Here is a 21,262-nt window from a genome sequence, read left to right on the forward strand (position 1 = left end):
CTCGTAAACATCCCTATTTGCTCCTTCTGTTATCCATACTGGCTGTATTCAGCCAAACAATAAATGATCATCACAGCCAGATCAGATCAATTTTAGTAACAATATAATGGATTCTAGCCTTGTTACTCTGAAAAGCCGGCTCCTGCTACTTTTTAATCCCTCCCGAGCTGAAATTCCTTGTTTAGTCAGAGGCCACCAGAATTTATTTTTCTGGAGACGATCAGATGTCTGGATGTAGTCACTGAGCTTTTAGAGCCTCGAGGAGACCTGTTGTCCCCTGTGCAATATGCTGAAGTGGGAGATAGCAGAGAAGTTAACAAACAGAAGTTACTGAATCTGAGCAGTATGTGCTATGTGGAAATGCAGAGTTAACCTACCAGTTGCTCTCGTTCCCTCCAAGATCATTTCTTTCTAGTAAAAATAGAGTATAATATACCATATGAATTTATATTTGTGGCTTATGTGCCTGCATGTTTTAGTCCTTAAATGCTGTGGAAAATACTGCCTGCTCTTTGTGCAGCAGAACGAGGTTTTTAGGGAAGTCCAGAAGATTTGGAGAAAATTCCCTGGATCCCTTGCTCAGCATTATCACCATCACACTTTTATGTAAGGCAAATTGAAAGCCAGCTCTGCCCCTGTTCAAATCATTGGCAGTATTTTCAGTAAGCTTCATGACCACGTCATTAGCTCTTGTCATTGTATAAATAGCTCCAACTGCTTTACATGACAGGAAACAAATTGGGAATTAATTTACTCAGTAGCATTCCAAGAAAACGATGTTTCATCTTCTGTTAAGAGCAGTCAGAAATTTAATGGCATGCTTCTGAATGGTGTGTGCTTTTTATGCTCCAAACAGAACCATCATTTGATCACAGAAAGAGCATATGAAGAAACAGCTATTTTTATATATATATATGCTCTCTCTATATATAATGCTAATAGAATAGCATTAATTTGAAGATGAAAATAGCAAATTTGTACACTGTACTGGTGACAGGTATCTTATTTTAAATACTTAAATGTGGATCATAACAGAAATGGAGGTGTGATTTTGATCTGGCTCCAATATACATTAGCGGTACAACTGACGGGGGGGGGGGGCAAGATTGAAATAAAGATGCTGTGGCGGATTGATGTTGGGGTCTGGTAGTTGTCTGGCCACCAGACTGTCTTTTAGCATTGTCTGGCTTGTCATCTTCATTCATACAGGAGATCCAACCTGCCCACTCTGTTCTTGACATCTTGCTGCGCTTCTCTGCACTTGTACTGTAGCTGCCTCTCATTTAAACTTGTACTCGAATATTAGAGAGCCTTGTAGCGTACACAAGTCGGCTCTCCCTAGAAATGCTGTAGTAAGTGACATTTATGAATTCGCAACTGGAGAAAGAATTGAAACACTAAAAGCCAGACAGGTAGGAACTGGCTGTTGCAACCCGGACAAGCTCAAACTGCTGCCCAAAAGGACCAGGTAAACTTCAGATCACATTTCGCTCATCTACCTGGAATGTCACAGTAGCGTTAATTGGCTTCAGCCATGAGAACACAAATTAAGGGTGTCTTCTGCAGTTACAGCAAACAGTGCTCTAGAGAGCCCATCTGTACTAATGGAGAGAGAAATAATGCTTCCAACACGTTAATTTAGAAAGATTTTAACAACATTGACTCAATAACCAGATTTAGAAGGATTAGTTCTTTCCCATTTTTAAAACCAGCACCATCTCCTTTTGTTAAGGTAGACCTGAAAATGAGAACTGCCTTTACTTCAAGGCATTAATCCCAATTAACAATGTGCTGTACATGTTTTAATTCTTTGAGGTATTTGCATATTTTACACCATCTATAATACTGAAGGGAAACACTAACAACGTGACCACCCTGTGTTCACAGGGTGAACCAGGCAGCAGCTGTCTGGTTTTGAGGCACCTGTGTCTCTTTTACAGAAGTAAAAGACAGCTCTGCCAAAGCTGACTGGTGAAATGACGTATCTCACCCTATGATTACATGTTCCTATGCTGCTAGGAGAAGGACAATTGGGTTACAATTCTCTGTACCATTTGTAGTTGCTGAAGTCTGGCAGCAAGAATGCTTGTGCCAAATGACTGGAAAACTAGAGGCAGCTAGTCATTGCTATAGGCCAAATCTATCCATAGAGCTTTAATACTGGTGAAAATACTTAAAGAGGAGGATCTGCATGATTTTTCAGGTCATCAGACAAAGTTGCAGAGGGTTTTTGTTTCCTCTCCAGTATGGGCACAGGACATAGAAACACAGCACCTCTGCTAATTTTGAATTGTGTGAAGCAGAGTAATATATCAGTGTTAAACATACCAGGCTTAAGCATGCCTCAAGAATAGCGGCAGCGATCACCTTTCTCCTGTTTAAATGTGAAAAGGAGATTTTTTCACATTAGGATTAAATGATTCCTTTGTGCTTTTTTCAGAGTTGACACTTAACAGGTTACTTTTTGCTCCAACTCTTGACTTTATTCTTCCTTGATACATAGTTAAGAGAATGGAAGATTCTACTCATCTCTCCAACAGGTAAAGATGAAAGCTTCATAAACTATGCAGAAGCATTTGGTCTGTCTGGAACAGTCAGCTGCTGCCTCCTGACATTTGTTTAACAGCAACTCTAGCTTCTATTTAATGTAAAACAATGCAGAAACTTCTTTGGTTTCTACATTTCAAATGTTTTGACATTGATTCCAGAAGGCTTTTGAAATCTGGTGAAGATACAGCCTGCTTATAAAACATATGGGGAAAAGTTATTCCATGTCAAAACCAGGCATCACTCATCAATTACTATTTTTTGCTATATTTCTCTATTTTAACCATGTAAGAAGAAAGAGCCTACCCTGCTAATAAAGCAAAGTGCCTCTGAGGGAAAGGTGCATTTGACAAGCTGGGAATGAACTACAGCCAGCTGGAACGATGCTGTATGAATTCTGAGGAGCACATTCATGAATAACAGCTCAGTCCTAAAACATTCCTAGAGTAAGCACAGATTTCAACCTCCTCCTGCGATGCCTTGCACAGCTCAGACTTAAAAGAAAAACCGAAAGAACCACCCAACATTATAATTACTAGAAAAAGCAAGTACTTAAAGAGTTAACAACTTTTGAGGTTTGTTTAATCAAAAAATGAAGCAACTTGTGTAAGACAGCTCCTGACCATCAGTAACCATAGTGTTACTTTTTACCCTACTCTCATGCCTTTTATTTTTGAAAAGGTCACATTAAACAAAGGATGATACAGACAAGAGTCTTAGTCAAAATAAATGTTTTTTGTTTGGTTGGTTTCTTTAGAGAGTAAGAGGATAAAGAAAACAGAATTAAAATTAGCCAGCTTCAACAGAGTTAACAAACAGGAGACTGGAAATTAGTGTTTAATGCCACCTACAGTGAAATGTTTCCCACTGGGAAAAATGTGGGAGGCAAGTCCATTTTGCTCCTTTCAAAGTCACAGGCCGGAGCAGAACATACAACAGCACCTAACAGCACAGTCACTTTACATATATTCAAGTTCTTACATATCTGCAAAGCAGAAGTAGTAGCAGCCATTTGGATGTTCTTTCTTAATGGTTCTCAGGGGGGGCCTGGGAAACTCGGAAGGACCTGGTTCTTGTGACATGGAGCTGGAGCTGCAGCTGCTGCTTCTGCTGCTGCTTCCAGCCACTTGCGCTCTACCTCTCCCCTCAGCAGGAGAGACCTGGGGGGATCCTGGGCTCAGGTACCCGGCTGTGGTTTGAGTAGAGGTGGTGGCATACGTGGTGGGGCCAGTGTTGTTTTTCACATAGACGTTTTTGATAGCAACAAGTGTATGTGCCATGATGCTGAGGCTGTTACTCAGATCTTGCATGCCTTGCTGCAGCAGCCGAAGATTGTGGTTGACACTGTCAAAACCAGACTGGATCACCTGCATCTGGGTCTGTTGAATCTGCACCAGGTCCTCTTCAGTTATTTCATTTTGGTCTGCCTGGGACCTGCCTTTTGTTTTGGCTTTTACTTTCCCAGAGGAACCACTGCCTGATGTCCCCAGAAAAGATAGCTGTTCTTGGCTAGGTGGAACCACTGCCATGTCCTCAGAGCTTTCTTCTGGCTCTACCACCTTCACTACTATTTCTTCTTTGAGGTTCATCTTCTCAAGACTGGATTGATGAGATGGGCCAGGATCATCATTAAACCCTAGAGGAGAGGGAGGATAAGGAAAAGCAAACAAGAGACAGTGAGAAACTTCATGACCTCTGTGGTCAGTGAAATGTGTTCTTGTCCACTAAGCACTAACATTAGTACTTGTAAGAATGAGATATGTGGTGAAGGGGTTAACGAGGTGTGGTAGCTGCAACACCCTGATGCAGGCAGAGACTGCTTGGCCCTTAATGCTGCCTCAGGTGGGTTGAAGAGGGAGTGCTGCTAGTGTTTCATGGTTCTGTTCATTGCACAAGACCCATAGCCTTTGAGCAGCCTGACTGAAACGCTCATTATTCCTCATTTACATACAACGAATATACCAAAGGTTTTCCAACCCAAACATTCTACAAAGTGAGAAAGTGGCTTCTCCCCCCCAACTTCTGTGGCAGCAGCAACATGTAATTTGACAACAGTCTCACCTCCACTTCTCTCAAAAGTATAAATTTGACATTGAACTCTACCTCCAAGGCAGAGAATGAGAATATGACCTGATTGTGCAGACAAGTTGGTGGGCTTTCTCCTCTCTCCTCCCCAAAGCAGAGATGCCTCTTTGGTAAAATCTGACCCTCCCAATACATTGGATGATACCCATACTTAATGAATTACGAAGGAGTTTTTCCATATGAGCTCAATTAATTGTTGGCTACCTTTGGATTTTAGCACTAATGCAGTAAGTGAATTTATCAACAGCAATTCCCAATCTGTATTTCTGTTGCTTCAGTAAACCTGTTTGTGAATCTGTAATTGTGAAAGTTCTTACTGAACGTGACCAGACGCACAAGTGTCAAACTGGTCAAGATCAGAAATCAAGCCTGGCTGCATCCAGCTCCTCCGATCCCTGAGGACTGGCTGGAACACAAGAGGGTTGATTTTCTGCCAAATTTCTATACTCTGAACACAACAGTCCCCAAAACAAGATGCTGCAACTCGCACTGCATTATCTTTGATGCTTTTAGAATATTACCTCAATAAATGGGAAGAAAACCATAAAGATGCATTCACCAGCTAACCATGTATTTGCATGCTACAGATCCCTTACCAGCCCCACCACAGAAGCTGAGTTTTAGGTTCCAAGAGGCAAAGTTCAGCTTGCAAGCTCATTTCAAGCTCTATCTGCACGTGGTAACCAGTAACAGCACTTCCAAAGCACTGCAATTGCAAGAAACCCCGTGGTACCGGAGCCGATCCTTTCAGCTCACTAATGCAACGTCTCTCTGGTACACACGAAGTTATGTTCTCGCAGCACTCTCTACTGCCTACACCTGCACACCGGCACGGCTTTTTGTGTTTGCAAGAGTAAATACGTGAACACAGGCGGCTGGATCTAATGCTTCATAGACAGGCATCTACCACGAGACAGAGTTCACTCCTAGGGGCTGTTCTGATGCACCCTCATGACCCACAGCACGAAACCTCCGCGCTCTGTGCGCGCACGTGTACGTTTCGCACTTCAAAGAGAGAAGGCAGTGACCCAAAGCAGGCTGCTACCCGCATCCCGCTGCGCGCACGCACTGAGCTCCCAGCCCGCTCCGCTCAGCGCCGTCCCTCCCTGGAGACCGGGAATCGGCTGTTGGGGCTCCCGCAGGGAAGGCACCGCGGAGGGGGCCGGTCCCTCACTCACCCATCTCCCCCACGACGGCGCCGGGCAGCTCCAGCGTGTCGATGCCACCCACGATGGGCACGGCCTCGGCGGGCAGCAGGGAGCCGTAGGCGCGGTGGTGGTGGTGGTGGTGACGGCGGGCGGGCTGCGCGGCGGCGGGGGGCATCTCCTCAGGGGCCAGGAGGAGGCCGAGGGCAGGGGGAGCAGGCGGCCCGCAGCCCTGCGAGAGGCGGCACAGCTTGCTGCGGTCGCGGCGCTTCAGGTCCCGCCAGCGCTTCTTCAGGTCCTCCACGTCGCGGGGACAAGCGGCCACCGGGTTCACCTTGTGCCGGATCAGCTCCCACACCTTCCGCTTCTGGCCCGGGGAGGCGCGACCGGGCCCCGCCGCAAACAGCAGCTGCTCGTGCTTCAGCACCTGCTCGATCAGCACCTCCGTCTCCGCCTCGTTGAAATTCGCCTTGCGCCGCTTCGGCGACTCCTCGGCCATCCTCCGCCAAAGGGGGCCGGGCCGGACCCCGCCCGGCAACGGCGGGAGGGCGCGGAGCCGCGGCGGGGGATGGCACCGCCGCCCCGGCCCCGGGCAGGGGCCGCCGCCGTTAGGCCGGGCCCCGAGCCCTGCCGGGGAAGCAAATACCGCGCATGAGAGGAAAAGACGCGCCCGGGCCGGCGCAGGCGCCCCGTGCCCCGCGTGTTGACATGGGGAGGGGGCCCGGCCCCGCGCCCGGCCCGCCCCTGCCCGCCTCCCCGCCGGGAGCCCCGCCACCGCCCGCCCGCCCGCGCCGGGGAGAGGAGGGTGGGGACGGGACGGGACGGGTCCGCCCCGCCGCGGGTTGTGCGCGTGCTCGGCGGCGGCGGGAGCCGGGAATGGCGGCGGTGCTGGAGCTGCTGCTGCGGGAGGAGGTGGCGGTCGCTGCCGTGGTGCGGTGGCTCCTGCACGGCCCCGGCCACCGCCCAGCTGAGGTAACGCGCCGCGGGTCGTGTCGTCCGCTCCGCCTTCCCGCCCCCCGCCCGCCCGCCCTCCCTCCCTCCCTCCCTCCCTCCCTCCGCGGGGCCGTGCGGGAAAGTTTGTCTGCTCCGGCCCTGGGGGCGGCCGCTCCGCGCTGCCGGGAGGGGCGAGTCCCGCGTGGGACAAAACGGGGCCCCATCTGCGGCCGGGACATGGGGCCGAGCTTCGTCTGTAGTGGCGGGCGGGCTCTGGGCAGCGCGGCGGGAAGGCGAGGCGGTCACATCCCTGGGGCCGAGCTCGGCGCCGCTCGGGGCGGGCGGCTGCGGGCTCCGGGTTGAGGCGGCGGCGGTGGGGGGGGGGGAGCTGGCGGTCGCTGCTTGGGAAGCGTGGCGCGAAGGCGGTGCCGGGGCCTCTGGGCTCGTGTGACAGCGGAGACCGCGGGCAGCGGAGGGCAGCGGGTGTCCGAGGAAGGCGGGGACACGGCGGGCGGCGCTTCCCGCGCCTCTGGAGGGGAAGGTCCCGGAGAGGGACGGGGGAGCCGGGGCGCGGCTCAGTCCGGAGCGCTCGGTGCAAACGCCACCGCGGGTCCCGGCCGGCGGCTGGTGCCGCCTGTGTGTTGGGGAGGGTCTGTCAGCGCTGGGAGACGGTTCTCGTGGGGTTTGCAGGCTGCGCTTTCTGATGGGGTACGGCTGGAGAGCTTGGGTTCCTGCTGTGATAAGAGTGCTTGTAACCACAGACAGACTGTGAGTGCTTGTGTTTCACCGACAGCCATAGAATGGTTTGCTTTGGAAGCGAGCTTAAAGATCATCTAGTTCCAGCCCCCTGTCACAGGCAGGGACACCTTCCACTAGCCTGTAGTAAAGCATATTATGCTTAAGCCCCTCAGAGCATGTTACATAGTGATCAAAAGCAAAACTCGCTGCTGTCACCCACGTGAGTTACTGCTCACTTATCGCTGTCATCCTAAACTTGTGCGGGAAGAAGGGACCAGCATTTTAAGTTGCCTTAAACTGTGACTTGCAGGAGCAGACCTGTGGAGGTTTATGAAGCCTGAGCCACTGCCAGCTCAGGTGACACTGCGCTGGGGAGGGGTGTGAAGGATAAAAGGCTTGCAGGAAACTTGGTGGCTGCTGACAGGTCGCTGTTATCTGGCCATGGAGGAGCCAGACTTCTGTTAACTTGCACAGAGAAGATGAGTGAAAGCAGATTGTGCTCTGGAAAGTCAGCTGCAGAAACTCCTGACCTTGTGCATAGCACAGATGCCTCTGTGCTAAGGGAGACAGACTTTAGCAGGGCCTCTTGCGATAGGATGAGGCGTGATGGTTTTAAATTAAAAGAGGGAAGATTCAGCCTGAACTTCAGGAAATAATTCTTTACAATGAGGGTGGTAAAATCCTGGCACAGGTTGCCCAGGGGGGTGGTAGATGTGCCATCCCTGGAGACATTCAAGGCCAGGCTGGATGTGGCTCTGAGCACCTGATCTAGTTGAAGAGAAGGCTGCATGGAGACCTCATAGCAGCCTCCCAGTATCGGAAAGGGGCTTATAAGGATGCTGGGGAGGGACTCTTCATTAGGGACTGTAGTGATAGGACAAGGGGTAACGGGTTAAAACTTAAACAGGGGAAGTTTAGATTGGATATAAGGAGGAAGTTCTTTACTGCAAGGGAGGTGAAGCACTGGAATGGGTTGCCCAGGGAAGTTGTGAATGCTCCATCCCTGGTGGTGTTGAAGGCCAGGTTGGACAGAGCCTTGGGTGACATGGTTTAGTGTGAGGTGTCCCTGGCCATGGCAGGGGGTTGGATCTGGATGATCTTAAGGTCCTTTCCAACCCTAACTATTCTGTGATTCTATGTACCTGCTCATTTCAGGGTTTTGGACTAGATGCCCTTTGAGGGTCTCTTCCAAACGCAACTATTCTATGATTTTATGATTCTAAACTCAGGGGGGCACCCCAGGAAATCGCACATTGCATTTTGCTCTAGCTTTCATGGCAGTTTTGTACTAGAGCTGGTAAGCAGTTGGGTTTTCCCATACCTTTGTGGATTGTGTTCTGACCTGTCTTTTTTCATGGGGTGATGGAATGCTAAAGCAGTGAGCCTTGGCTGTTCAGCTTGTTATCCAGGTGATGTTGGTGACTTCTGCTTCTCCAGGAAGCTGAATTGGTCTCATTCTGTCACATGTGAATTTCAGCATAGGTGTCGAGGATTGTAGGAGTCTAGTCGTGGCCACACTGTCACTGCCTGGTTTCATTGAAAAACGTCCTTCAGAAATAGCATTTGCTTTCTTGACTTTGCATCTAGTGGAGGTGTGAGCACAAATAAACCGGAATATGTCTGCAATTGCTTCAGTATTAGTAAGGAATACATTGCTGCCTGTGAGAGCTGCTTCTTGTAAATGTTGCTGAATCTAACTTTGATAAAAGAGAGACCTGGTGCAGTGTTAGAAACAAGAGAAGTTGTACCCAGTATGCAAAACTTTGAACTATGCATGTAACATGAGGTCTTTTTTGTCTGGATATACCCTTTAAGATCACTGCCAGCTGTTTAGATTTTAAATGTGTTGAGTTTGTGTTTTGGTTTGGGTTTTAAGTTTCATAAGTATAAACTTCAGGTACCTTAAAGTTGCACCGTCTCTGTTTTGACCTCTGTGAGGTCTCATGGGAGCAAAATAATTTAATTGAAATGGAAGAGCAGCTTTGGTCTTGTGTTTGGTACTGCAGGAGTCAAAGTGCTTGAATGATTGTTGTTGCAGCACCCCTCTGTGGAAGCAGGTGGCATTCCTAAAGAATCAGGGGATGGACAAGTTGCAAATTTTAGCTTTTTCTGTTGGAATTAGCTGCTTCAGTCTTTGAAACGCTGGTTTAGAGGTGCCAGTTGTTCCAGTTTTCACTGGCCATAGCTTCAGTAAGTATTAGTGATGTTTCCATGGAACAGTTCCACTGTTTCCCAGTCAGAGACCAAAGTGAATGACTCCCTCTGAAAACTTCTGACAAAATGGCTTGTGTGGAGACTGAGCTTCAGATCTGTGAGCAGTGCTAGCATCCCTTGAATTTCAGTGACCTGCTTTGACAAGTCAGGTTGGTTTTTTACTGGGTATTGCAGTCCCACAGTTACTACTGTGGGCACATGGACAAAAGGGGTCGGGCAGCTTCTTTATGTTAATGCTTTGTCCTCTTCCCTTGCAGGAGAACCACATCCATGAGAAGCTCGTATCTCTTAGTTTGCTTCAGAAAGACTTTGTGCCTTTTCTGCTAAATTTTTTAAGGGAGCAGACCAGCCAGATCCTGACTAATGGACCCTCTACTCCTGCTAAAACTCCTAATTCCAAGGCCCATGGAAGCCAAAGGACAGGATCAGAAAGAAGGGCAGGCCATGCCACCAGCAGCCGTGTGCAGCTCTTTTCCCAAAGCACTTCGGTAACCACCTGCACCACAGATACCAGCTTTTCTCCTGCTGTGGCATCCAGCAGCTCCTCTTCTTTTTCTGGGTCAAGCCTGTCCAGCCCGTGTGGTGACTTTCCTAGCATGGTCTCCAGCAGCAGCCCAAGCTTTGGGTACAGCCCTCTGCTTAACCATGGTGAGAAGCGGTCATCTCAGAAGGCCAGCTTGGGCAGCTTCCTCACAGCCACACCTGAAGCCCTGCCAGCGAGACGAGGCCGAAGGAAAGGCAGCAGCTCAGTCAGTGCCTCTGGCCGTCCAGTAGCTCGGGATCTGGGGCACTGCCTTACTGAAGAGGAAGATGGAAAGAGTGACGGTGCATCGTGGTGCTTAGGGAGAAGGAAGCGGAGTGAAGTGCCTCCTGTTTCTGTCAGATCCCCACCCAGCCAGCTAAATCTTAACAATTTGGAGGAGTTTCCACCCATGGGTGCTGCCTCTGGCTGGACAAAGTAAGAGCAAGTCTGCCTTGCTGCCTCCTTCAGGTTGTGCTGCAGGTTACTGTTCCTTGAGTAGCTTATCCTGTTATGTGTGTCCAGAGGGAAGATGCTGTAATAAACACCACTCAGGGCTGGCTGTTGAGCTCCTTGGTCAGCTACTTTGTCACGGTTGCCATGAGGGGAATATCACTTCAGTGGGTAGTTGGGTTTCCACTTTGTGAACTCACCCAAAATGCCTCTGTAGCCTGTCACTTGTGATGCTGCCTGCAGCTCGCTGGAGCACAGAGCAGCTGATAGGAAGCTGAGCACAACTTTGTCCTTGCATGTTCTAACAAGTCAGCATTATCTTGGCTCTTCACATTTCTTGTTTAACACAATAGCAATTGCTAATGAAGAGCAATTCTGGAAGGCTCTTCAGCTTTACTGATGCTAGCAGAAAAGCTTTCAGATTGACGTTCTGTGGTTTCTGGTAATAGATGTTAGGGTGCAGCTTTGTTTCTGTTGTGCGATCATGGACAGAATCTCTTTGGTCTGCAGCAAGTTTTGGTCTCTCTGGTGACTTTGGCTAAGCTTTGGCTTAGCTTCCAGGCAGCTGTGTACCTGTTGCCTCAGTCCTTTTTGAGATTTTACTCTTTAAAATCCTCATTACCAAATGCAAGGCTTTCATGTCAGCCTGTTTGCTTCATGCATGAGGCACTGGGCTCTGAAAGTAGGGCTTTCTAGCTGGACGTGCAGAATTGCAGCTGAAAATTTATAGGTCTGTGTGTCTGTACAGCAGGTGCAGATGCTGGGTCTAGATAATGCTGTGGCCAAGGGAGATAAGGTTTGTTTCCAGCATAAGCAGTAAGTCTTTCTTCCTCAAGTGCACTATGTCCAACTAAGATAAAGAGTGAGGAAAGAGGTCACCGAGTGTTAGGAAGTCAACACTACAGCAATTTTGAGAGCACCAAAGCAACCAATATGTAGCAACCAGCATTTCCTTGAGAAGTGTAATGCTCTATGTTCCTGTATCTCAGTTCCAGTGTGTCTCTTACTGCATTACAGATCCTCTTCCAGAAAGACAAATATAGGCAGTATATGCAAGAAGAATGGGTTTCCCTAAACTTAAAAGGGTCTATGGTAGCTGAGGAGCTTTTACTCTTCTGATAGACAGTGGCAGCTTGATGTTTGGCTTTAGGGTTTTTTTCTTGTATTTTTCTTTCTTGTGGTCTTGTTAGAAACTGCAGGTGAATTAGTTTCTTATGAAAACTGAGTGGCATATTGTGTCCTCTCAGAGAAGTCTGGAGGAGTTCTGTGGCAGTGTAACCTGTTCTGTGGCTTGCAGGAAGATCAGCAGGCTGCTCGTAGCAGTCTGTAGTTCCATGACTTTTTCTTCAGTGACCACACTAAAGTCAACAAATAGACACACAGGTTAGAAGTTCAATATTGTGACTCCATATCTGTTTTGTTTTAGCATCAGGCTCTTCTGGAAGAGTTGCATGCATATCTTTCTGGAGACCTAATGTTTTTGTTGTTGGTTAGCTTGATTTCATTGGAATTGTTTCTCACTTTTTCAGCAAAAGCAAACCGTCAAGGCGAATCAACCCAACTCCTGTAAGTGCTGAGCGCCCCCTCTCAAAACCAAAGATGTGCTTTACTTCTACACCTGTCAGCCAGTCTCCAGCTGCTCGGTTTTCATCTGGGACAAGCATTGAGGCCTTTACTGCTGTCCAGGAAGGAAACCTTACGTCTATGATAAGCAACAGCCTTCAAGAGGAGAGGGAGATGCTGAAGAAAGAACGGTATGGTCTGAGCAGGGTGGTGATAGCTTGTGTTGATTCTTAATTATTTTGTCTTATGGTCAGAGTGGAGATGACCAGAAGAATATCCAAAATAGATATTGGGGACCTTAAACTATAATTTGCCTAAAACCCAAGTGTGATTCTGGTATCAGACTAGGATATTAATGCAGTTAACTCATGTTTGTAATTTTAGAGGGGTGCTGACTCTGAAACCGTGACCCTCACTGTATCTTCAGGGATTTAGTCAGTCCTCACTGCTCTTGTAAGATTGCCTGTTCATGGGCTTGCACACGTGACTATCTCCTGTGCAGCTTTCCTTAGATTGCACAGGCAAAGCAAGTGTTTTTGAGCTGCTGTAATTAGGCTGTGTTTGAAGATTGTGCATGTGATGGAAATCATAGTCTGGTCTGCAGAAAATGGGTTAATGATGGAAATGTTGGGAAAGTGTTAATGATTTTGCAGGTTAGGCAGGCTAACAAAAGCTTGCAGTCAGAGAAAGCAAGGTGTGGGTAGGGTAAGATTCTGTTTTAAAAGTTACTACTGCAGTTATCTACTGAAAATTATATTTACGGGGAGATGAGGTGAATTCTAGCCTCTAATTTTGTCTCTTGTTTGGTCACTGTGTGGCTTTCGTCCTCTGTGAATGATTATCACTGTTAGCCTGTGAGGACTGATACTTTAGGATAAAAAGTGCAAAGCATAGTAGCAAAGAAACTGTTGTTTGTAGCTTGTCAGAACTGTTGCTCTTCTTTGTAAATTTTGTTCTTGAGGAAACTCCTCAGGACATGTGGGTGGAATTCTTTTCCTGCTCAGCCTCGAAGTTCACTTCAGTGGGTCCAGAACGGGATGAAACAGACCCAGTAGAGTCTCACAAGTTATTGTTTGTACCTAACCTGTAACAGACTGCTCAGGATTCAAACCTGCCTCTCTGGACTTAAGTGAAGTACCTATTGCAGTCTGAATTCTACCTGAATTCTCCCACTTAATCCATATAAATGAAAGTTGGTGAAATAGCAGCATGTGAGCTGGATCTTGCCTGTGAGGTGTTCTCATCTGACTCATTGTGCTTGAGAGCTGGGAGATGCTGTTGTGTCCTCAGAGGTGGTGGTGAAGTGAGGTACAAAACTAGCACAGCCCTCAGCCAACTGGATTGCTTTGGGCAAGGTCAAAAGGTGAAATTCGTGCTGAGGCAGATGACAGTACTGAGGCAGAAGTGAAGCAGAGTCTAACTGCATTACTGAAGTCTTACCTTGATAGGTTTACAAAGTCCTTAATAAATAATTTTTTTCAGTTCTGTCAGTCAGGTGCTTATGTTCATTGTAAGGGAAATGTTACTAAATAACCTTTTTACACCCATTTTGGGACTAATTCATTCTTCATTCCAGCAGTTCCACTAGAGATACGCCAATAGAAAAAGTTCTTTGCTGCAGTTAAAAACGTATCTGTCTTCCCCTTTTAAAGATTGTAATTTTGAGACAGTGGTAAGAAGTGGTATGATGATCCAAGTGCTGGGTGTTCCACTGGAATCTTTAACAATCATTTGATATTGCTGTTACTGGCTTTTTTCCTGCTTCTCTGCAGGCTGTGTTTTGGATGTCCTCTGTAGGTATCTTTTCTAACAATATCTCTGTATTTAACTGAGTGATCATTGTTGATTTAGAATCCAGCAATTAGTTTGTTCCTTCTGTTGTTTAACTTGTGTCAGTATGGGATTTAATCAGTTGTGGCATTGCCTTTCCGCTTAGTGGTATTGGATCTTCTCAGGGCATCATTAACTTAGAAATAAATACCTCTGAATGTTTGGATGTGAACCATGTTTTCATAGATTTTGTAAAGTGTCTAGCTGTCAGAAATTGTACGTTAGGACCTGGTCTCTAATAGATTCCATGTCCTTAACAAATAGCAGTTTAGATGAGAAGCAGTAACATTGGTTAGTTAGATAATTTGGTCAAAGTGACACTGTTTTAGCAGAGTTTGAATTTAAATGCCATTCTTTTGAGTCTTTTGATTGTTAGCCCCAAGATCCTTTCTCATTAATGAAAGATGAGTTAAATTACTATCATGCTAAAAGCAGCTTTAGATAGTGTAAGTAACATGGATAGTTATTGCAGGAATTCCTTCTTGCTAAGCTGCAAGGGAAAGACCTCTTCTGGCCACGTGGCTGCTGTGTGTCATCCTCAGTTACATGGTATGTTGCTGCTCTTGAATTTCAGATGCAAGTTGCAGCACCAGGCATCTTCTCCTGCAGGGATATCTCTTGATCCTGGTACTCCTACTAAGCCTAGCTACATTCGCAGTGCTAGCCTTCCTGCTGAAAGCCATCTGGTGACCTGTGCAGATGCTACTAAAGTTTCCTGCAAGAAACAGTTGGAGTGTCTGGCACAGCTCTATTCCTCATGTATAGCAGGTAAAGATCCAGAAGATGTGAGACTGACCTTTCTTTGAGCTTTGAACTTGCATGTGTATTGGGAGGGGGATGAGAAGTGTAAGTTGTGGGACAGTTACAGTGTACAAACAACATCTGGAAAAATAAACTAAGCCAATACAGCTATTAGAATAAATGGATACTAGGTAAAAGTTTAGGGAAGGAGGTGAACCTGATTCAGTACTCTGAGCTGCAGTAGGCTGAAGTTGTATGGTCCTGTCTGAACCCAGATCCTTCCCTAACACGTCTTCCCTATAATACCCGTACTGATTTATACTGTGGCTGTGTGGGGGGACGGAGTTCTTTGCTGGCTGTGCAATAAAGTAGGTATTTATCTTTTCAGCTTTATTTATTAAAGCAGGTCAATATTGAATACACACCTTTAGTATCTCATTTCCTCTCTTACAGAAAACCTGGTACCAAATATTTTTCTGGAGCTCTTTTTTGTTCTGCAGCTGTTGACATCTAAAGGCACTTCTACTGCAGAAGATGGGGATAGTGACCTTGAACTCAATGAAAGAGGTAAAGGTAAGCAGTAGTATTGAGGGGAAAGAATGTTACTTCCATGGCGTGATAATGTGATACAGAGCAGTTCCCTTTAGCTTGGACAGTTCGTCTTAAATTCCATAAAAGTGCCTTCTGACCACTAGGACTCATCTGAGATGCTGACAAAAATCATGTACGTATGGGAAGTGCTTCCACAATATAATAGAGTGGGGTTGTAGGTGGTTTGCATCTGATTTTCTGTGATGGTGTCAGATTGCTGTAGCTTCTTGTTAAGGCTGACTTTCAGAGAGAAGGATGGATATGCTAAAGTCTCTCCTCCACTGGTCCTTGCATCTCAAAAGTGCTGTTGAGCTGTTATAAGCTGTTTAAATTTAAGGTTGGATTAGGAGTGCACAGGATACGTCCATATAGATGTGTATTTGTTGGGGTTTTTTTTGGTCAAATTCAGACTTAAGTTTGATGCAGTGAGTGCTTTATGGATATAAAAAAAACAAAGAGTAGCTTTAAGGCAAGACACACACACACCCCCAGATGCCCCAGTTTGATTGACCTGTGTTCTGCCAGTCACTGATTCTTAGGGCTGAGATTAGGAACAAAACTCACCAGCTACAGGAACATCAGTTGATGCCTGATCTACTTTTTGTAGAGAGTTAGCTTTCCTTGAGAGTTAATTGCTGTTCTTTTAGTTTATGAATGGTGACAGGTGCTGTTGTTTCATGTTTCTTTTTTTTTTTCTCCTTAGATGCATCAGGGAGACAGCATTTCCGAAGTGTGCACAACTGTGTTTATTTTGCTGTTCAAGTCTTGGATTATCAGTATGAGTGAGTTGCTTATTTCTTTTTCTCTCCCTCTGCTTGTGTCTGCAGAAGTGTGTGAGATTAAGCAAGTGTGCTTGGATTTGAGAGCTCTACCACTTACAGGCATAGGGTTGTTAATTTTCTCTCAGAACATACAACTTGACAAGGATTTGGATGTCTGTGAGTCTTCCTCGCACTTATCTGTCTACTGAACTTCAGTCTAATTATGCAGGAATGGGAAAGTCATGAGATGCAGCAATAAAAAATGTCCCTAAAGATGCTGGGTGCCTGGGGCTTAGAACTCTGCTTGGTAGTCTCATAAAAAATGAGCATAAGTGTTTCTTTATGTCTGATCATGTGTTGTTTATGTCTGTCTCTGTTTTATCCGTGTTGTCTTGGCAGAATTATTTCCCGTTTAGAAAAGGGGATGCTGAAGCTTTTGGCTGAAAACGAACGGATTGCATCTTTTTCTCCCAGCTTGCATGAGAGGCTCAGGCGGGCTTATGAAAGCAGCACAGCCAAGGTAAAAATTGGCAGATCTCAACTGACTGTTGCTTCAAACCTTTGTGTTGTTGCTCCTTTATTTGTGATGGCTTTAATGTTAAATCTTATTCCTTCCACTGTATCTTGTCATGTCATCTTTGGCAAGTGTCCAAAAGCTACTTTTTTTCTGGTCAATGGGCAAGTGAGTTGCTAACTCCAGTGATTGTTAGCACTGATTTGCCACTGGTAGCCTTGCATTGTGCTCCAGGCTCTGACCTCAGCCAGTAAATCTGACAGCATCAAGTTTCACTTTGGAGATCTCAGAAGAATGGTTGGTTAGATGCAATATCAGAATGTAGTTTGGAAGAAGTGGGTTTGTTTCATAGCTACAGACTCCTTTTAGGCAAATGAAGCTTTAGTGGAGATAATGTAGCTTGTGAAAACTGGTTTCCTGATCCAGTCATTTGGGTTAGGGAACTAAAGCTGGGTGGTAAGAATGTGTGTTTTGTATCTTGTATTTTGTGTCTTGTTTCCTCCATCTTTTAAAAATGGAGACTACTCTTGACAAAGAAAATACAGTGTATTTCCTGAGACTAGGGCATGTCAACAGCTGAGCTTTTTAGTTAAAGCTGTAAGTGGAGGTCTCTTGTTACTTGAAGATGTAGACTTCTCAAACAGGAGAAAGAATAATAATACAGGAATTGGCACCCACTATCCTGTGTTCTCTGGAGCTTTACATTGAAGGTACACTGAGGCTGTTTGCAGATCGTTCTTCCTATGCTGTATTTATATTAGTTGTAATCTGTTGTGCAGAAATTTCTTAGACAAGATGCTTCCACTCATAATGTTGTGTCATTCTGCTGCTGTAGTGTAATGTAGCTTGTAAAACTGTTGGTGTGTACTAGCAGTTAGCAATTGGGATGTGGCTATTGTCTGAACAGCTCAACTAGTGATACTTGGTTTCCTCATCACGTCTTTTCCGTGCTTTTTCTAGGTCTCAGATTGTTGGATAAATTAAGAGACTTATGTTAGTCTAATGGCTGCCTTTATATTTTTCACAGGTGTCTCTCCTGCTGCCATGCTCTGTGCAGTCTGTTTCCTTCCAGCCAGAAACTGACAATCGCTCCAACTTTCCTAGTGACAGAGCATTTCACATATTTAAGAAACAAAGGTAAATTTCTTCTACTGCTACTGTATTTCTCACAGGGTATAATCTTTCCATGACTGTGAACAAAGGATATTAAGAATGTCTCATGTATTCTATATGCAGTAGAAAAACTTTGATTTTCACCTCAGTTAAGAAAAAAAAGAAGTCTCTGTCCATATTGACTGCAGGAGCTAAATGCTTAATGTCTTTCGAAAAGAACAGTCAAATTCTTGAGGAAGTATTGAGACATATGGCAAATACCAGTACAGTGTCACCCTCCTGGGTTGCTTCTGCATATAAATCTAGTATGCTTTGATTCTTCCTGCCACCTCTATCTGTGCTTGCAGCAACAGGGTGAGGGGAGCATGGCAAGTTTTCTTGGTCCTTTTTTCTCTCCTCATAGGTATAATTTCATGTGGCTTATTCTTTCTTGACTCTCAGTCATCATGTCTGGTAATGGGTGTTTTGGTCATTCCATCAGAGCTTGGCCATAACAAGCTTAAGCACTTGCTGTCAGAGACATGAGAAATGGAAACTTGCTGAAGTACCACTAACACTGAGTTGTGCAAAGGTATCTGAGTTCTTAGAGGCTTGAGTTATTTAATCTGAGATAGATTCTTGCTGGGGAATTCAGGAGTGATTGAATATTCAGTTGTTCTTACTTCAGATTTTGAAGGGTGGGAATTCATGCCCTTAAATATCTTGATTCACAGGGATATATTTTATGAACTGCTGCGTGAATGGGAGGATAACCATGAAAAAACTGGCTGGGACTTTGAAAGAGTTTTGGGCAACAAGATCAGGTAGGAGTCTTATGCAGCTTCATATAGCTCTTTAATGTAGCTAAATTGCTGGTGCAGTATGCTGGACTTGGCCTCTGAAGTTCCATGTTCTCCCTGCAATCTTCTGCACTAATCTGTAGGAACCTGTTGCTGCTTGGAAGATACTGTCCATGTACCAATTTAAAAGTATTAACTGTTCTGTTAAGGAAGTAAGCCATAAATGGCAAGGGCCTAATTTGATCAATCTCTTTCTGTCTCTCTTCTCTGTGACTAGCAACAGAGAGCCACTCTCAAAACCAGTATGTTGTGGTCTGAGCACTGTGCGTTTCATGTTTCCAATGCCTCACTTCTTTTAACCATGTACAAGTGTATTATATTCTCAGAAGCTTTTAGTTCTAATTATTTGAGAGGAATCTAGTGTATTGGCTCTGAAAATAAGATAAATGTCACTCTTTCCTGTTTAAGCCAATTTATTTATTCATTTATTGTTTTATCAGAATAGAGTATATATGGTCTTGGAAGCAGTTGCCTTGCACGTTTCTGTGTTAATCTTAACCATCAGCCTGCTCAATTTACATGTATGTAGGTGACTTTCACTGCAGGGGCAGAGCAAGGTCCATGTGGGGCTCAAGGCTTTCTCAAACTTAAACTGAGCAATTTTCTTTCTCTTTAGGCATCAGAAGTACTGCTGTTGTTGTTTTCTTACTTGCATATGTGTGAACTCTCAACTCACTGCTCTGCAGAGGGGAGAATAGGAGCTGAATGAGTTGATTTTCTTCCTAAATAACAGCATTATTGCAGGAAGGGAAGAGAGCAGTTTAACTCCAGACCTGTGTTTGCTCAGTGAGAATTTTTGCTTCCATGGTCAGCAAATGGGAAACCTGGTTATAAAGATCTTGCTTTTTGCAGTGGCCTCTGGAGAACACTTTCTTAAAAGCAGTTATTTTATGCTTTTGGTATAGTTTGAGGTTCCAATACTTCTTTTTGTACTACAGAGATCCAGTCAGCATTTTTGTGATTTTCCTTCACAGGGCCATGATGGCTCACCTGTCTGCAACCTGCAACCACAGCCATTTTGCCAGGCTTTTTCAGAAACAGCTTATCCAGGTAAATTACTTGTTCTTTTAATGAAGATGCACATCAAAGCTGATTTGATCCTCCCTTGACCTGACAAAACAAACTGTGTCTTGCAAGTTTCTTTGAGATTTTCCTATTGAAACATTTTTGGGAGAGCCAAATTTTTGGGATGGGAATTTCCTTCCTTTTCCAGAAATACAAATCAGTGATAAATAATAATGACCTCTGTGTGAATCAGGCATAAATCAGGAATAAGGTGTGCTGAGCACATCATAAGCTGTAAGAATTCGTTCTTCATGGTTATTACTTTTGACATGTATCCAATGCAGTTCTCAGATATGTTGATTAGAAACATTGAGCGTATTACCTGCAAAGAGTTTTTTCCTGTGTAACACTGCAACAGCCTCTTTTTTATGTAGTATTGCTGTTGTAGTTTGCAGGGTCTTTTTGGCCAGTTTCAAGCATCATCTGACTTCACTGTAACTTGAAGAAATGAAGAAAGAAAAGATGCTTCTGACTGAAGTATAGATATCAGTGTGTTCTCTATAAATGGCTGGCTTCTTGGTGAATTCCTTTTGGATAGCAAAGCAGACATAAAACAGTACTGCAATGTAGTGATTCTTTGAGCCTTTAGTAGTATCTTTATGTTTGAGGGAAGGACGTATCTTTAACTTTATTTAACTCTGTGGAAACTCCAGAAAAACCTAGTGTGGGAATGTATAGTGCAGTACACAGTCTTTGGAGGCTGAGCTAAAGATCTTCCTACTGAGTGGTTCGTAAAGACTGTGCCAGTGATGTGTTCTCTGCACATATCCACGTGTAGCCTGCTAGATATGCCTGAGTTAGATGTATAGGGTCAGAATTCCATCTATCAAGACATCTAGGCCACCTGTTTATAGCCAAGGTGGGTAACATGTTTTAGCATGTGGAAGAGAGATTTTCTGTACATGAGCTGCCTGAAAAGGTCATGCTTGGATTACTCTGAAAACCAAGTCTTGCAGAAGGGAGAATATGTGGCGTGAGAGATGAAGTGAAATGATGCCTTATTACAGATTCCCTGCTTCCCTACTCTTTCTGTCTCCTGAAGATGTGTAAAGGTCCAGTTGGTGGTGGTGCAAGCTCGGGAGACACCCCAGACCAGGATGTCCTCAATATGCTTGGTTCTGATAATCTGAGCCGTCTGAAGAGGCTGCAGGAAAGATTTGTTGTTCCTCAGAGCATCAGAGGACCATGTCCACCCCCTTCGTTCCCAGGGTGCCAGCAGTTCTTCAGGGACTTCATCCTCAGTGCAGGAAGGTTAGCTGTCATGGCTGCTGTTTGCTTTGTGGAATGTGCATGCAAGTGGGGAACATCAGCATGTTGAGCGTTGTATGGAGAGCTTGGGGCATGGTGTAACCTAGACAAAGCATAGCAGAAATGTTTTTAAGCTGCATAATACCACATCTGGTCTTCTTGGCCGACACGCATGGTGATCATGTTAATAAGCAGGTTGTGTCTGGGGCATGGAATGTATTTGTATGCTACATTATGCTAGACCATATGGTAATCATATTCCTTCTGTAAAACCATAATATCTTGTCACAGGCCGTCAGTATTTCCCAGTGTCAAGGCATGCAAGGCTGCCTAACAAGGGCCCTGGACTGGCCAAGTGTTTC

General features: G+C 45.4%; 2 protein-coding genes across 3 annotated transcripts in view; one reads left to right on the top strand and one right to left on the bottom strand.

The window, feature by feature from the left end:
• Nucleotides 1–3,099: 3,099 nt before the first annotated feature.
• Nucleotides 3,100–6,527, bottom strand: LOC134172529 (uncharacterized). The gene is made up of 2 exons (XM_062635688.1): nucleotides 5,811–6,527; nucleotides 3,100–4,183 (listed from the first exon to the last, which is right to left on the bottom strand). Exons 1-2 carry the CDS (start codon nucleotides 6,274–6,276, stop codon nucleotides 3,525–3,527), a joined length of 1,125 nt encoding a protein of 374 aa, XP_062491672.1. The 5' UTR covers nucleotides 6,277–6,527; the 3' UTR covers nucleotides 3,100–3,524.
• The window catches only part of CDAN1 (codanin 1), a 31,432-nt gene continuing 16,685 nt past the window's right edge, over nucleotides 6,516–21,262 (top strand). Inside the window, exons 1-11 of one of the 2 annotated variants that reach the window (XM_062635675.1) lie at nucleotides 6,516–6,749; nucleotides 9,920–10,620; nucleotides 12,165–12,389; nucleotides 14,603–14,796; nucleotides 15,223–15,342; nucleotides 16,064–16,142; nucleotides 16,521–16,641; nucleotides 17,663–17,772; nucleotides 18,462–18,551; nucleotides 19,562–19,637; nucleotides 20,695–20,903. In XM_062635675.1, the coding sequence (XP_062491659.1) occupies nucleotides 6,654–6,749; nucleotides 9,920–10,620; nucleotides 12,165–12,389; nucleotides 14,603–14,796; nucleotides 15,223–15,342; nucleotides 16,064–16,142; nucleotides 16,521–16,641; nucleotides 17,663–17,772; nucleotides 18,462–18,551; nucleotides 19,562–19,637; nucleotides 20,695–20,903 (2,021 nt within the window). In that variant the 5' untranslated portion in view covers nucleotides 6,516–6,653. The remainder of the gene's footprint in view (nucleotides 6,750–9,919; nucleotides 10,621–12,164; nucleotides 12,390–14,602; nucleotides 14,797–15,222; nucleotides 15,343–16,063; nucleotides 16,143–16,520; nucleotides 16,642–17,662; nucleotides 17,773–18,461; nucleotides 18,552–19,561; nucleotides 19,638–20,694; nucleotides 20,904–21,262) is intronic. The other variant, XM_062635673.1, reaches the window with a different exon arrangement.

This window comes from Pezoporus occidentalis, unplaced genomic scaffold, assembly GCF_034315485.1.
Source record: "Pezoporus occidentalis ecotype Australia unplaced genomic scaffold, CSIRO_AGI_Poc_V1 ctg46, whole genome shotgun sequence".
Lineage (NCBI taxonomy): Eukaryota > Metazoa > Chordata > Aves > Psittaciformes > Psittacidae > Pezoporus > Pezoporus occidentalis.